This window comes from Spea bombifrons, chromosome 6 (assembly GCF_027358695.1).
Source record: "Spea bombifrons isolate aSpeBom1 chromosome 6, aSpeBom1.2.pri, whole genome shotgun sequence".
In the NCBI taxonomy this organism is placed as follows: domain Eukaryota; kingdom Metazoa; phylum Chordata; class Amphibia; order Anura; family Pelobatidae; genus Spea; species Spea bombifrons.
In genome coordinates this window covers 47,511,348-47,528,616 of record NC_071092.1, presented here as the reverse complement: position 1 = coordinate 47,528,616, position 17,269 = coordinate 47,511,348, and the positions used below count along the sequence as shown (strand labels likewise).

Here is a 17,269-nt window from a genome sequence, read left to right as displayed (position 1 = left end):
TAATATAACCCCCAGCGCTGTCTACAGTAATATAACCCCAGCGCTGTATACAGTAATATAACCCCCAGCGCTGTATACAGTAATATAACCCCAGCGCTGTATACAGTAATATAACCCCCAGCGCTGTATACAGTAATATAACCCCCAGCGCTGTATACAGTAATATAACCCCCAGCGCTGTATACAGTAAGATAACCCCCAGCGCTGTATACAGTAATATAACCCCCAGCGCTGTATACAGTAAGATAACCCCCAGCGCTGTATACAGTAATATAACCCCCAGCGCTGTATACAGTAATATAACCCCCAGCGCTGTATACAGTAAGATAACCCCCAGCGCTGTATACAGTAATAACCCCCAGCACTGTATACAGTAATATAACCCCCAGCGCTGTATACAGTAATATAACCCCCAGCGCTGTATACAGTAATATAACCCCCCAGTGCTGTATACAGTAATATAACCCCCGGCGCTGTATACAGTAATATAACCCCCAGCGCTGTATACAGTAATATAACCCCCCATCGCTGTATACAGTAATATAACCCCCCAGCACTGTATACAGTAATATAACCCCAGCACTGTATACAGTAATATAACCCCCCATCGCTGTATACAGTAATATAACCCCCCAGCACTGTATACAGTAATATAACCCCAGCACTGTATACAGTAATATAACCCTCCAGGGCTGTATACAGTAATATAACCCCCCAGTGCTGTATACAGTAATAACCCCCCAGCGCTGTATACAGTAATATAACCCCCAGCGCTGTATACAGTAATATAACCCCCAGCGCTGTATACAGTAATATAACCCCCAGCGCTGTATACAGTAATATAACCCCCCAGCACTGTATACAGTAATATAACCCCCAGCACTGTATACAGTAATATAACCCCCAGCGCTGTATACAGTAATATAACCCCCAGCGCTGTATACAGTAATATAACCCCCGGCGCTGTATACAGTAATATAACCCCCAGCGCTGTATACAGTAATATAACCCCCAGCGCTGTATACAGTAATATAACCCCCAGCGCTGTATACAGTAATATAACCCCCAGCGCTGTATACAGTAATATAACCCCAGCACTGTATACAGTAATATAACCCCCCAGCGCTGTATACAGTAATATAACCCCCAGCGCTGTATACAGTAATATAACCCCCAGCGCTGTATACAGTAATATAACCCCCAGCGCTATTGTAGCCCCAGGAAGGGGCTAATTGTGTCCCTGGGGTTGGAATGAGATTTCTGCTCTGAGACCGGCAGCCATAACACCGAACTCCGCGACCTCGTTGCCTGCATCAGACGCGCTAAAAACGCTGCATTTCGTGCCATTAAATAGTTAATTGGCTGTTATTTCAGTGAATGATCTTCCCCACCCTGCGTCTGAATCTGCCCGTTAACCTTGGAATGCGGAGGAACCGGAAGGGTTTGGGTGCGTTGTGCCCCCCCCTTACCTGCGTGGAGAACACAGACTATGCCGGCAGATCGGCCCCATCCGGCCCCATCTAGTCACCCGTTTCTCCTGCTGTAAAGACTCAAACCTTAATCAGTCGTCGGTCTCGTCTTAGATTCAGGAGCCGTATGTCTATCCCGCGCATGTTTAATACCCTCACTGTATTACCCTCTACCACTTCTGCTGGGAGGCTGTTCCGTTTATCTACCTCTCTCACAGTAAAGCAAAACCTCCTTCCATTCCATTCCAGTCTCTTTCCTCCTGTCCTTCATTAAAGTTCTATGTATTTGAATGTCTTTCTTTTGTCCCCCCCCTCTCTCTCTCTTTTGCCCCCCCTCTCTCTCTCTTTTGCCCCCTCCTCTCTCTTTTGTCCCCCCCTCTCTCTCTTTTATCCCCCCTCTCTCTCTTTTGTCCCCCCTCTCTCTCTCTTTTGTCCCCCCTCTCTCTCTCTTTTGTCCCCCCTCTCTCTCTCTTTTGTCCCCCCTCTCTCTTTCTCTCTTTTCTCCTCCGAGGCGGACATATTAATGTGAATTAAGGAATATTAGCAGCAGAAAAATAATACCTAAGCTTTTTCTTTAAAAACAAATGAAACAATAAAAGCGCCCGCCGGCGGCTGAGATATCGGTGGGCAGATCCTTTCAATGCTTAATGCAGCTTTATTAAAATACTAATTCTATAGAATTTTAGTTTTAAAGAATCTTATTCTCATCCGAAGAAGAGACATCCGAGGTCCCGAAAAACTACTTAACTCTATATGTTCCTCTTTATGTTCCTCCCTCTATGTCCAATGGGAACAAAGTAAAACTTCTAATTGATGTTAATTTGCCACGGCAGAAGCTCATTATGGCCAACGTGGTACAACCAGTAATGCGTGTTCTTTAAATGTTTTAAATACCATAATTAAAAAAGTAATAAAAATAAATATCCGCGTGTCTAATGTTGGGATGGAAATATGTGATTGGATCAGGAGCCATCCCTGCGCGGACGAGGCGTTTAGTCGAATCGCGAACCATTCATTCACGCTCGCTCCGTCGGCGAAGGTTCATGGAGCCCAGCGTTTCGGGACTGATTGCATCCCCTCGGGATCGAGAGAAATGTATAGAAACTCGTCGCCGATTAAACCGCCCTCTCCGACCGGATTATCTCTGGTTTTGCACGGCAGCTGCCGCCTGTCCGCCCCTCCCCCGCCGTAAAACAGGCTATTATAGTTCGCTGTAACTAACGCCGTACCCCCCCCGTATATCTCTGCCACCCTCCAAATACACCCCGTAATACACCCCGCGCCGCTCTCTACCGTCCTCCCGCATCTCTCCTCCACCATCGTTCCCGCTGCACCCCTTCTCTGGAATTCCCTTCCCCCGCTCTTCCTCATACGAGGCCTTCGAAAGCTCCCTGACTCCCCACCTATCTGACGACTAGATTGTAAGCTCCCGGGAGCAGGGCCCGCTTCTCCTTTTGTTCCAGTTTGTTATGGTGTGCGTGACTTTAAATGATCCCACTGATTGGAACAGCGCTACGGTATCTGCTGGCGCTATATAAATAGTAACATTGTTTCCAGGACCAGCACCGGCCAAAAGGTGGCTGAGGGGTCCCACGCTTCGCGCTGCCGCTCCTGCAGGAGATCAGGTGCTTCAGTGCAGCCGCGGCCACATGACACAAAGTAACAGAACGTTACCTTACAGAATAAAAAAAAGCTTCTTAAATTCTTTTTTGTGCTCTGATTAACCCTTCAGATGAAAGACTGAAACGGATTTGCAAAGGTTAACATTTCAATAAGCCGTCGGCAATCTTAAAGGGCCATAAGGCGCACCCCCAAAAAGTTTCGAGCGAGGTGTTCTGCGGCCCATAATGGCTTATTTTTGGGGTATTTTTTTTTTTAACCGCATGTAAGTACTGTGCTTGCACATGCGCAGCGACGTCCCCCGAAACACCGACATGCACACTCAGGATCCGGGGTGGATAATTAAAGCCCCCGACTTTCTGTGTTCTGCCTTCCTACCCCACCCCCTGCCATGAAGCTGCCTGAATAACGTAAACATATTCAGGGCACTTCTGCCGTACGGTTGCCAAGGTCTGCTCTCGCTTGGTAACCGTCACCGGATCCCATAACGCCCCCCCCCCCGCTCCAAACAACCATTTCCTGGCTTATTTCGTAAACCGCCGATGTCAGCCGGAAACAGTCACATGATCTAAAGTAAAGAACGCTGTTTTTGTGATCGTCATAAGGGGTTATTTCCCGCGGCTTTGTTTTCTCCCAGCATTCTATTTACAAACAAACATTCGTTTTTGGAATTTTAATGCGTTGAAAAAATAAGATACCTTTTTAGACATTCAAACCCAAACTCAGTGGCGCCCCCATGTGACAAACGTAGCAGGGGGCAATACTTCAGTTTGGGTCAAAAATACTTGTATTAGAGTACAGTCATGGTGGCAATCAGGCGTCCTCCATCAGGGTGGGTGACATTCAATGACCTTGCACCGCAACCTTTCTGCCTCTAGGGGGGGCAGTGGAGCCGCATGATGCATTCCCAGGGTCAGCGTGTATCGCAGAGCCGCGTATAATGAATGATCTCCTGACCTGGATGCTGCATGCGCAACACGACTCGTCTAACGCTGCATCTGCTGCCTGCAACATGGAATAAACCGGCATGAGCTTCTGACATCAATCCTGCTTTTACACAGGTGGAAATAATAAATACAGTTCAGGTTTCTCGTTTAAAAAGATGTGAAATAGAGAAGTTCTGGTTAAATAGGGGGACCCCACGGGCCATGTTTTCCGGGACACGCGTGTAAAGGTGTATAACTGAGCACATGGGTGCTCTTATACCTCCCACATACTGCAGGGGGCAGCACTTTACACGCGCTGACCACCTATATGCGTAAATTATGTGTGTCCTGGAAAAAATGGGGTGAACCGAGCCCAACAAGAGCCCAACGAGAGCCTTTATCAAAAGCGTCCGGGAAGCCCAAGCCGTTCCCTCCAGATCTTTCTCGTTTCCGTTTGATTTTTCATTGGATTTTGTGGAACTAATAAAACTTTATTAAGCGATTAATTAATGACGCCCTCCTAGAGTTTTGGGGGTTTTTACTCCCGTTTAATAAAGTCGTGCGGCCGAGCGGCAGAGCTATGGATGTGGCGATCAGCGCTTTACTGACATCGAGATCTACCCCAGAACAAAGACTCTGACAGCAGACCGGCCCCCATCCGGCCCTTCTAGTCTGCCCATTTCACCTTAATCAGTCGTTGGTCTCGTCTTAGATTCAGGAGCCATATGTCTATCCCATGCATGTATAATACCCTCACTGTATTAGCCTGCTGGGAGGCTGTTCTACTCATCTACTACCCTCTCGGTAAAGTAAAACTTCCTTCCATTCCATCTAGATTTTGAGTTGCTCTTGTTTTATTCTTTGGATCTATATTTATTAACCCTTGTGGTGTCGGGGATTGTGCGTTACACACTGTTCTGCCCACGTACCCAGCAGCGTAAGAGTTAGTCCTGTACTAAATCAGCCCCCCGGCTATTAATAGCCACCATCAATGTGGCAGCCGTCCCAGAAGAGGGGTATTAACGTGACACGAGGCATATTGTGGCACGTGAAGCGCCCTAAAATAGAGCAATTGATGGCCGTTTTGCTCCATACACAAGCTGCCGGCCCATCCTGCCTGCATGCAGTCGGGGTATAAAGCAAAGCCTCACAAATACCCTGTCCTGGGACCCCCCAGGGTGTTTACTGGGGCAAAAGAAACACTGCATCTTAGATTACGACATTATAATTAATTGACCCCCTTCTGCTCCAACTTTTTTGTTCGCCTGTTTCCTCAAATGGTCGCAACGGTAGCGCATGGAGCAAGCAACGTGCAGAGGGGCTTATTCACTAAGCCAGGAGTTTGCAGCAGAGCAGAACGTGGAGGTTCCCTGCCTTTATAAACGGCTGATCCTGGGGAGCTCCTCCTGGAGGAAAGGCTGAGTCAGCCCTGTATAATGTATAATGAAATCACCGAGATGCCCTGTATAATGTATAATAAAATCAGTGAGCCGGCCCCTGAATAATGTATAATGAAATCACCGAGATGCCCTGTATAATGTATAATAAAATCAGTGAGCCGGCCCCTGTATAATGTATAATGAAATCACTGAGATGCCCTGTATAATGTATAATAAAATCAGTTAGCCGGCCCCTGTATAAAGTATAGATATATCAGTGAGCGGGCCCCTGAATAATGTATAGTTAAGTCAGTGAGATGCCCCATATAATGTATAGTTAAATCAGTGAGCCGGCCCCTGTATAATGTATAGTTAAATCAGTTAGCCGGCCCCTGTATAATGTATAGTTAAATCAGTGAGTCGGGGATCCTTAAAGTTTTGATAAGTTGTGGATCCTGCGCAGGGGGCTGTTATTTGCACCCCCGGGGGCAGGCGCTGTTCTTCATTTTGTTTCTTGGTGTTACTTTGTTGCCGAGTTGAGGCGTTTGTTGGCTGCTTATTTACGACCGAGGAATCGGGGCCATCGATCACCGGGTTCGGCGAGGGCCGGGGGCCATTGGGTTTGCCGCGGTGAGAATGGAGTTTAAGTCGAGACAATGTACCCGGAGGGCCCTGTAAAGGCATATAATATATCATCACGTGCCCCGGACCCCGAGCATTGTCCGGCGTGCGATCTGTCCTGGGAAAAGATGCTTACACAGAGGGACAGATCAACGAGGGGGAGACTGCTGTGTCAGCAGATTAGGCCACGAGCCACCCTCACCACGTGCAACAATCCCGAAAAATCCGCACGTGGATGTTTTCTGATCATAAGGACCCCCCGGATAGTCACCTGATCGTGGGGTATTATGTGCAGCAGAATAACCCAACCCCAGGTCCCCCGCAAGCTTTGCTTAGGGTCCTAAATGGCTGAAATCAGTACTTTAGTCTGCACAGCACAGAGCACACCGTATGGCACCATCATATCCTGGGCTATAAATCCACATAAGCTCCCCATAGGCTTTGGTTACTAGGCCCTCAAATCCACAATGCACAGGGTCTCCTCTTGGGCAGTCTGGGGTCTCCCAAATCCAACCTAAACGGGTCAGCCGTTTACCCCCCTCCCCAAATTGTGCAGGGACCCTTAAAAACAGACTCGATGATAAATGGGTCGGGCCGGGGCTGCTTGCGCATGCTGCGCGATTCCAAAATCATGTGAATACCTGCGATAGGGGGGCAGCTCGATCCGGCGGCCGGTGGGTTCCTGGACGCCCAAAGTGCTCACAGAGCGCCAGCGCATGGTGTTACAGTGCGGGGGGGGGGGGGCACATACACTACACCCCCCCTACAGCACTTTGGACCCTTCAATGCACCATTCTTTGGTGTTTACTTAAAAGCCCCAACTAATGGATGAAGAATGTATGGCCTTGGGCTGGGGCCGCAAACAGCGCCCCACACCTATCACCCGGCACATTAACGCCGCCGCGGAACCAGGTCCCCGGCAATCTGGTTTTGGGTGGGTCTGAGCCATTCCCCCTCCTTAAAGATTTCAGTGGGATCCTCTTGTGGGGGAAACCCTAGAAGATCAAGGCCAAGAAGCTCTATATCTCCCCCATGGAAGACCCCCGGGACCCCACCACAGACCTACACGTCAAAACACCTTGTTCCCATTTTATCTACTTAATATGCACATGGAACGCTGTCAATGAACTCATAATTACACCTTAATTGCTGATTTGCATATGAAAACCTGCCTCCCTCCTAACGACGTTTAGGGAAAGATGGATGTTTACACAACTTAACCCTGTGGTGTTTGTCATCTAAATGGCAATTTGTTTCTTTATTGTTCTTTTTTTGAGGACCTTTTGGTTATTGTTGCTAATTTCGGTTGTAAACGGAATCCGACGCTCAAAAACCCCTCTGCTGAGATGCGGATCAAGGGGTCTGAAAATAAATGTAAAACTCAGTAATTCCCATTAATGCCTCCCAATGAGAAACGAAAATCAATATGTTGATTAAAATACCCAGTGCTGGGGTAATAATCCCAAAGCTGCCCCAAAGGCCGATATATTTAATTGATTTAGTCATTAATTTACGTTTGTTGAAGGGTTTTATAACGTAAGGAACGCGCAGGGCCGGCGTGGGGCGATTTATTTGGTTTATTTGATATGTTCCCCAGCGTGTATCGGTCTCACCCCCCACCTTATCTTATTAGTCTCCACCTGCCCTGTTAGCTTTTAGCCCCTCCCAGTTTCCGTCACCTGCCTTATTACCACTTCTACAAACATTTGCCCTTCTGCCTCTCTTGCTCCCCCACCATCCTCGACAATTGCCCCTGCTTTGCGCTTTTACTTCCCACAATCCTCCCAACATTTGCCCTCTTTCGTCGCTTTTTGGCCTCCTATTTTGTTCCCCACTTGCTACCCCATCTCTTTACCCTCCATGGTTTTCTGTTCTGCCCCCTTACCTCACACTACCCTCCAAGCATTTTCCCTCCTGCCTCTATTCCTTACCCCCCTTTGCCCTCTTATTTTACTGGCTCCCAACACTTGCTACTCCATCTTTTACCCTCCAAACATTTGCCCTCCTGTTTCTCTCACTCCCACCTGTCTATCTTCTTGCTCTCTTCCATCTGTCACTCCCCACCAACCTCCCCCATCAGCCCTCACTAACGGGCAACCCGCAGACGAACACAGGCCCGGACAATGTTGCCCCGCTGCATGCTGGGAGTTGTAGGCAGAACTCATAGCGCGTCAAAGGGAAGGAAGGACCGCGCGAACTACAACTCCCAAGATGCCCCGGGCGGGTAAGTCCCGGATGTCTATCGCGCCGGAAGAGAAGGCCACCTCTTTCCCAGCCATCTTCTGGCTTTAGCAGCTGCAGCCGCGCGTAATCCGGCAGCATCCAGCCTCACAGGGGCCATCATGCCCGGGCACTTGCAGGAAGGCTTCGGCTGTGTGGTCACCAACCGTTTCGACCAGCTATTTGATGACGAGTCCGACCCGTTCGAGGTGTTGAAGGCCGCCGAGAGCAAGAAGAAGGAGGCGGCGACGGCGGGCCCGGGCAAGAGCGCAGCTCAGGCCGCCAAACAGCCCCGCAAGGAGTCCCAGAAGGAGCGCAGGAACCCCCTGCCCGATAAGAAGGAGGAAGCCCCGCCGCCCGTAGCCCTCAAGAAGGAAGGTAGGCAGGGCCCGCAGCCTGGCTCCCGCAGTAAAGGCCTGGGCCAACCCTACTGCTTCGGGGCAACATGATACCCGCAGGCAAGAGGGGTGCAGACTGGAGAGCACTGCGGGGCGTACTTGCCTCTGCACCCCCAGTCAGAGCTCAGGCCCTTGGGGGCCCTTCAGTCTCAACCTCGAGGTATTTTGGCGTTACGGAGTTCGGACCGTTAAAGGCCTGGTTCTGGCTCACTTATTGGGGGGGGGCTGGTAATGGGGTGTCGGGTTGTTGGGGGGGGGGAGCGGGATCTGAACACGGTCCTGTCACAGGTGGCGGGAGTCTACCCCCCGACCACGTGGGGACAGTGGGGGAGGGGCGGTGACAGCCCTGGGGTATCGGGGTGCAGACACGGGGGGTGGCTGTCAGTGGTTCAGGGGGCTGTAGGTCGGGTGAGGGGCGATCACACTGACCTCGCGTGTGGGGGATGGGGACCCTGTCATGGTCTCCTGGCGTGACACTGGGTTTAAGTGGAGCCCATTCTTTGTCTGGTGATCACCCTGCCACCCGTGGGCTTGTGGATCAGGCCCCACGTGCTCGTGTTTATCTGATCCACAAAGGCACATGTGCTGAACCTGCCACTTCCTAATAAACAAGCATCGCCCCCAGTCCTGTTTACAGAATAAAAACCAAAGGGGGGGGGGCGCCTGCTTCTCATACCGGCGATCTATACGTGCACCCAGCTACTGATGCTGCGGAAGTGCTTTCTGATGGCTGTAGATGAGTGGAACAGCCTCCCAGCAGAAGTGGTAGAGGGTAATACAGTGAGGGTATTAAACATGTATGGGATAGACATACGGCTCCTGAATCTAAGATGAGACCAACGACTGATTAAGGTCTTTACAGCAGGAGAAACGGGCAGACTAGACGGGGGCCGATGTGCCGGCAGGTTCTGTTACGTCTTGCCTTGGTGTTTATAGTTTGCTTGGCGTGTTGGGGCAGGTTGGGTATACCGTGGGCTCCCGGCGGGGCAGTATTCCGGTTAACTTTGTATCGATCTCCCTTATAAATAGTTCCTATCAGACTGTAAACAAACGGGTTTATCTCTCGTACGCACAGCAAGCGCTCTCGTCCCGTAACAATGTTTACTCGCAGTCACGCGGCTGTCACAAGCGGCCTGTCTGTCGGCGGTTGCCGAGCGATCTCGTAATGCATGGATACCGCTTGAAAGTCTCTCGGCGTAGTAACGGATCTCCGTGCGAGGCATAACGCGCGTGCGACGGGCTCTCGTGGTGATCATAGGTCAGACGCAAAGCCCTGGGCTGTTATCGCCTCCCCGCTGCTCGCCCGCTGGGTGTGTAACTGCTTGCTCCCCGCGCGTTTTTCGCAGTCAGCTACATTTTGCGGCCGCACCCAGGCGCAGGCGGCTTTTAAGGGAGTGATTGTAAGCCGTGAGAATTATTGGCTTCGCGTTTATTCCCCGTTGTAGTGGAGATGCAGCTTTTTGATAATTGCGCGGTGTGATTGGCAGGGGTAGCGAGAGTTAATCCCCGTTAAGACCTCTTTACTGGTTTCGGCAGCTGCTGTCAGCCAGTTGCGTTATGGGGGCCACAGAGGGTCACTCCTCAGAGCCCAGCATGTGCTGTCACTCAATCGCTCACATCGAGGGTCTGGCTCTGGTCAGCACTCGGTGTGATGTCATTCTGTGATGGCTCTTTCAGCCTGAGGAACAGTCATGACATCGTATTACAGTTTCAGCTGATGCTATGTGAGAGTATTTCTGGGGGTGCGATTAAGATCGTGTAACCCTCTCCCTTCCTCCGTTAAGCCACTGATGGGTTTGCGTGTCTTTGGGGGGGGGGTTGCTTGTTGTATTCTGGTTTTAGGGTGTCTGGCCCCGTATACTGGTTTTAGGGTATTTAGCCCCATAAACAATAGGGTTACCGGCCTAAATTCCCAGTAAAACAGAACTTGGCCGATGTTTCCGGGCAGTTTTTAGCCTGAGATGTTTGGGGAAGCCGTGCCTGCAGTACCCCAGGTCGTCCCCTTGAAGGCAGCAGTGAGCCGACACTTGTGTTTTCGTATCTGTGACAGGCATCCGGAGGGTGGGCAGGAGACCCGATCAGGCCCAGCAGCAGCCACCCCAGCAGCAAGCGCCAGCGGCCCCGCCAGCCCAACCAGGTGAAGGCAAGCCTGTCGACAGGAGGCAAGCAGAGAGGCGGCCACCCCGCGAGCGCCGCTTTGATAAACCCACCGAGGAGAAGGGCGAATCGGGAGAGTTCTCTGTGGACAGGTAAAGGCTCGTAGTCATTTTACACATGAAAATAACCCAATAACTGATCTGTGGCTACCAGCCAGACCTGCTTGTGCTTCAGCTCCTGCTTCTTCTGTTTCAGACCCATGGTTGACAGGCCCGTCCGTGGACGCGGAGGGCCGGGCGGACGTGGCCGAGGCGGCCGCGGTCGTGGATTGGGCAGAGGAGACGGCTTTGACTCTCGTGGCAAACGTGAATTCGACCGGCACAGCGGCAGCGACAGAGCGTAAGTCTTGCTGCTCTAGCTCTGCTTTTCTTGGTTTTTTCCCCTGATGCCCGAATCCGATCACTGACCTTGTGACTCATTTCGGTTAGTTCTTCACATTTCAGTGGCCCCAAGCATGAGGATAAGCGCGGCGGCAGCGGATCTCACAACTGGGGCAACGTTAAGGACGAGCTGAGGTTAGTAGAACCAACTTATATAACCTTCAATGGAACGCTTGGGGTTTAAGTCGTCGCATTGTCGGGGACTGGAACCGTCTGACATCTATAGTCTCCAATAAAATATTTGCTTTTGGGGAAACTCGCCCGATAAATACTGCAGCGGCAGCCTCGCTGCTTTATAACGCTCACTTTGTGACGTACAAAACCTCCGAAGACTAAGTTAGTACAGGAATGTCCCCCGAAGATACTGAATTTCCCCTTTGAGTGTTTATCGCGGCGCCCGTTAACGGCTTGTACCGGGACGTCATTCCTCGTTAATTCCCTTACGATGCTCTTTGCGTGGCTGTTGGGATAAAACTTACAGCTAAGCAATGCGTAGAATTTAAACACAATTTACACATTTTAACCCTCAGCGAGCTGGACCAGTCGGCTGTCACCGAGGAGACGCACGAAGCAGAGGAACAACCCGCTGTCGACACTGAAAACAAGTGAGTGTTGGTTACGCCTGCCGCTTTACTCCAGGGTATTCCCGCGGAGTGGTGGCTGTTTGGCGAAGGAGGTCAAACGGTGTAACGTGTCCCGTCAACCACCCCGCTGCGATCCCAAAATAGTCTGGCTTGCGAAGTGTGTGAACAAGTGTCCTCCCAGCCCCCCACGCGAGGGCTTCAGCCGCTCGGCAGGCGCTGCGCTTGTTAATGTAAAATGCGTTGTTGCTTCTGTCCAATCGGGATCGTTGTTTATCCAGATACTGGGAGCGTAAGCAGCCCTGGTTCAGACTGGAGTGGTGGGGGAGGGGAGCGATCGTATACCACGGCCGGGATCCAAAACAAAGGGTAGGACTTCCAGGAAGAAGTCCGGGTGATTTATTAACCACTTGTGTGCTTTGGGTATATTTTCTGAATTATGAAGCTTTTTAGCATTTACCCATATTCTCAACCGTGATTATCCTTCGCGTTTGTTGGCGTAGTCACAATACGATTAAAATGTGCACAGCTGATGGTACGTGTCGGGCGGACATTCCTAAAATAGGATTACGTGCCATAAATATGATAGACGCACAATCTGGGGGAAAACTACACCTCGGTATGGCTGAGGATGATGGGTGTTGTAGGTTATAGAAGCTCTTCTGTACGATGGAAGGATATCTTCGAGGAAAGGGGGTTAATGAATCAGCGGGTGATTGGCTGCCGGGGGGTCTGGCTGCTTTAACCGGTCGCGAATCCTCCGCACCGGATGCAGTCTTCCCGGTGTCTCTGTATAACGATGTCGATTTATCAGGGAGAATGAGGCCGAAGAGGCTCCCAAGGAAGAGGGGCCGAAGGAAATGACTCTGGACGAATGGAAAGCCATGCAGGACAAGGAACGCGCAAAGGTCGAATTCAACATCCGCAAACCAAACGAGGGCGCCGATAGCCAATGGAAGAAAGGATTCGTCCTTCACAAGTCCAAGAGCGAGGAGGTAACGGTCGCTTCTGTATTAGAAAGCCCGTATCCGTGTTCACCGAAAGTACTATATAAGAAGAGCGGCCAGCCAGCAGAAGTGGTAATTCATGATTATCTGTCTTAAATATCTTGTACAAATAACCTGTATTTATCATTGCTGACTAATATTTTTTTATTTTTTTTGTATTAAACCGAAGATTTGTTTTTTGGGGGTTTTTTTTGTTTTTTTTCCTGTGATTTATATTTATAGCCCTCCCTTTCAAAGCGTTTTTTCAGCTCTATGTCCGGCGCTTTGTCACTGAATGTCTCGCTCTGTTAGGAAATCTTATCTCCCTGCTTTAATCTCTCCGCGTGTTTATAACGCTTCTCTCTGTGATGCGGCCATCGTATTCACTTAAATGCGCGTGCCGGCCGAGCGCTCCCTTTATTTCGGTCTCCCCAGTGCACTCGCAGGAGTCTGACTCGAACTAACAGGCGTTGGACGTCCCTCGCGATCACTGCTGTTTTTGGCTGCAGTAATAGAATGGGGGGGGGGTTATCAGCGTTGTTGGTTAAACCTTTGTTCTGTCCCCTTTGGATCTCCTGCCTCTCGTGTCTCGCTTTGGCTCAGAGTTGTCTTCAGGTGTCTGGCTTACCTGTCTCCTGTAGCTTTCAGGGAATGTCTTAGTTGGTCATCGCTTACTCAACGTGACCGCGTTCAGATTATTGCTGAACATCCTTTTTCTGCGCTGTCATTTCTGGCTTTGTCCTGGGGGGGTGGGGGGCTTCCCCCATAAACTGTGCCCACCTTTCGTTACTGACGACCTGTTTGGAGGAGCAGCGCCGTGAATCAAATCCCCCTCTTCTCTTTCCAGGTCCATGCAGAGTCTGATGCTTTTGACCATCACTTCCGTAAGCCGGCGAACGACATCACTTCCCAACTCGAGATCAACTTCGGGGATCTTGGCCGCCCCGGCCGGGGAGGCAGAGGAGGGCGCGGAGGCCGTGGCCGAGGCGGAAGGCCAAGCCGCGGAGGCAGAACTGACAAGGTAATAACCGACGAGAGCAGCGTGCGCTCCGAATAACGTAGAGAGGCGTGTGGGCCGGGGGGCTCCAGTTCCCCTCCAGAGCCCTTTGGTGGTCCTGTAGCCGGAAGCCTCATTTACGCCGTATCTCTTTATTTCTTGCAGTCGAGCGTTTCTGCCCCAGATGTCGACGACCCCGAAGCTTTCCCAGCTCTGGCGTAAACGGGATGAAGCGTCCGACCCGGGTGCCCTCGAGGCTCTCCTTCTATGAGGCTTGCATGCTTAAGGATCCTAAAACAAAAAAAAAAACCAAGACTGTCTGTCATACATTCACACCTATGGACTGAATTTTATCTGTTTTGAAAATGGACTTCTCTCGCTACGCAGAAGCAAACCACATGGTAGTCAAGTTTTGTATTTAGAGATGTTGGTAGCAGGGACATTTTCATAATTTTTCAGAGATTATGCATTCTTCATGGATACTTTTTTGTATTGCTGCTTGAAAATATGCGTTTCCAAACTTGAAATATAGGTGTGAACCGTGTGTACCAGTTAAAGCTGTCACTTCATCCGTGTTTTTATTCTCCATAGGAGTTTTGGGTCCCCCCCCTTTATAATTGGATTGTTACTTGACTTGCTAAAAATAGGAAACGCTGGTTTAAATATTTTCTTTAAAATACCTTATTTTGTAGAATCTCGCTTTACTTGTAGAGATGGCCTCTAACCCTTTAAGTACCGTGGGGGTGCAGATCTCTTTGCCATCCTCCACGTGGGGTTAAATCATTGAATATTTTAGTAGAACTCTTGTGGTTTGTGACCTTAATTTTTATGTCTAAATTCTGACATTGGCCAATTTTATTTTTCCATCTTTTCCACCCACAAATCCCTACCGCCCCTGGGATCATCCTATAGAAACAGCTCGAGTTTAATGTGTAACGCGTCGTCAAGCAGCTCTGCCGGAAAGTTCCACGAGCGGAACTCTGTTAATGCAGTAACATTTTAATATATATATATATTCTTTTTAAATTCCCGCCGATAAAATTCCTTCCATGCGCCAAGCTTTAGGACGCTCGTAGGATGCAACCTTGTAAGAAGTGAGGCTCGTAGTCGGAGTGCACCGGGGTTAAATCGTCACGTCGGGTTTTCTTGATCCAAAGGGATATCAGCAGTTTTTTCGGGGAAGTAAAACGCAGAACGAATTCCGAAAGGAAAATAACATTTTCTTGTAAGTTTCCAGCTCGTGGCTTTCGAGTGCCGGCTGACAGATGAATGTTTTCAGCTTGCGGGGGGCTATTTCAAGCTGCCCACCCAACCCCATTTTAGGATTTCTTTTTTTTTTTTTTACCACTTCAAAATAAAAACACAATATGCGAAAAAAAATCTCAAATAAAAAAGGAAAATTCAAAAAAAAAAACGTCTACAGTGTTTTAGGCTGAGATACTCATTTTATTTAATTTTCTAGGTTCATATCTGTGTAGGTCGTAAAAACAAATACTATTGCCCTATTTTTATATATAAAACAAAAAAGAAGTTGTGCAGGTCAGGCTGCAATGTATTTGTGACCTGTGGCGGGGTGTCAAGTTTTTTTTTAACCCTCCCGGTGGCATCCAGCTTGAAAAAAAAAACAAAAAACCTTGGTTTGGGGGTTCTGCTGGAATTTTTATTTGATTATTAGCTTTATTGAGATTATTTTTTGGATTAAACTGACCGTAACGCTGCAGGCTTTGGCCGCCGTACCTCAAACGCGTCGCCTTTTAATAACCTGTAAAAAATCTCTAGCGAGGGCGAATTTGGGGAGAAACGTATTTCATAAGAGGCCCCCCCCCGGCCCTCGGATATTCCAGCCAGAATATCAAATCTTTACACCGCTTTAAACCTAAAACCAAAGCAAGTTTAAATTTACAAAACCAAATTCAAACAAATTTTTTTTTAAAAACATAATTCAATGTTCTGGCATATAAGAGGTTAAGGTTTTGGTACAAAATTCCCACCCCATTAATAAACCTCTTTAAGTGGGCCGCGTTTGTTCTGCGGGATATCCGAGCGTCGGCTGCGATTTGGAATATTTGGTCAGTCTGTAAATTTCTGCCGTTTCCCTCCCGGTTGTAAATTTGCCGCTTTTGATCCATTTCTGTGTGAATTTAGAACTGTGAACATCTGTCTGCTGGATGCTTAAACATTAAAGGTTATCCTTCATTCTTTTGCCTGTCTGATGAGAGCCGATCCCGCGGCAGCTTCACATCCACGGAACATACATCTCCGCCACGTATGACAACACGTGCTCTGTGCCTTCATACACACCCCGGGACACGCCTCGCGTATGTGATAGTAAACACGCCTCATGCACGCAATATAATAAACGCCTCGTGCATGCAAGGTAATAAACTCGCGCATGTAGTAATACACGCCTCGTGTGCACAATGTAATAAACTCATGCATGTAATAATACACACGCCTTGTGCACGCCATGTAATAAACACGCCTGCGTTATTCCAGATGACTGCCAAATGGACACCGGCGTCCTCGTGTGTCTGACTGCGGCCCTTCTTGCTACAGGAGCCCTGTAAAGAGTATAGACGAGGGCCGGTACCGGAGACGCCATAGTGTTTGCAGTCGGCAAGTGAATCGGACTGCTGCTTATGTCCGGCTCATCGCTGAGGCAGATCGGCCCCATTTGGCCCCCGTCCAGTCTGCCTGTTTTCCTTGCTATAAAACCAACCGGTCCTTGGTCTCATCTTAAATCTAGGAGCTGTATCCTTATCCCGTTCCCTTGCTCTATTAACCTCTTCTGCTGGGAGGCTGTTCCACTTATCTACCACCGTAATCTGACATGTTTGGGGTTGTCTCCAGGCGCTGGTGTTTTAGGTGAGAAGGTTCAATAATCCTTTAATGACGGGTTTGCGCATATCGATGTTTCTTTTGTGACTGTCCTCTTCTCCATAGCAACCAATACGATTCATTGTATTTAACTCATCGCTCACCCCTGGCAAAGAGATAATCCTTACCAAGGCAGAGAGGGCATCAGCCGTCCGATGGGCCGAGATCCTGCGGAATGTCAGCCTTTAGAACAAACGCGACTTCGCAAAGAAAATTCCTCGTTACGGGGACTCTGATCAAGTAAAACGTTGCCTTGCTCATAAGTTTTGCTGGGAACGCTTTAATTGTCACGTGACGCAGAAGTGAGCGCCGATTGGTTGTTGCCATAGACGCTGAACGTATGCTTTGCGTTTATGATCAAACTTTTAAACAGAGGAATGAAATGACCGATCTGGGGCTTATCCGCTTAACAGCAGCTGGAACCGGCACCGATCCGAAAATGCTTTCCGGTGAGGGTTCAACTTATCGAGGGTCTGACCCGGAACGTCGATCCGGCAACCAATCACCCCTTTCCTAATTACATTATTATTAGTTTTCTAACAATCTGTCATTTTTAGACGTTTTTTTTTGTTTTACAGACACCACGTTAAACAGTTAATGTTCCCAAAACCGCAGAGAACGTACATCCGAAAACTTCCCCTTAATCACCTCGTCCAGT

The 17,269-nt window shown here is 49.2% G+C and overlaps 1 protein-coding gene across 4 annotated transcripts; it reads left to right on the top strand.

The window, feature by feature from the left end:
* Positions 1-8,266: 8,266 nt before the first annotated feature.
* SERBP1 (SERPINE1 mRNA binding protein 1) lies at positions 8,267-15,930 on the top strand. 4 transcript variants are annotated; one of them, XM_053470033.1, is made up of 8 exons: positions 8,267-8,613; positions 10,684-10,882; positions 10,986-11,129; positions 11,234-11,305; positions 11,701-11,775; positions 12,566-12,830; positions 13,585-13,758; positions 13,900-15,930. In XM_053470033.1, the coding sequence occupies exons 1-8, from the start codon at positions 8,358-8,360 to the stop codon at positions 13,954-13,956; spliced, it is 1,242 nt and encodes a 413-aa protein (XP_053326008.1). In that variant the 5' UTR covers positions 8,267-8,357; the 3' UTR covers positions 13,957-15,930. The 4 variants fall into 4 exon arrangements, with proteins under 4 accessions (XP_053326008.1, XP_053326010.1, XP_053326009.1 ...); XM_053470035.1 differs by having other exon boundaries at positions 8,268-8,613; positions 12,566-12,746; XM_053470034.1 differs by having other exon boundaries at positions 8,268-8,613; positions 11,219-11,305; positions 12,566-12,746.
* The last annotated feature ends 1,339 nt before the right edge of the window (positions 15,931-17,269 follow it).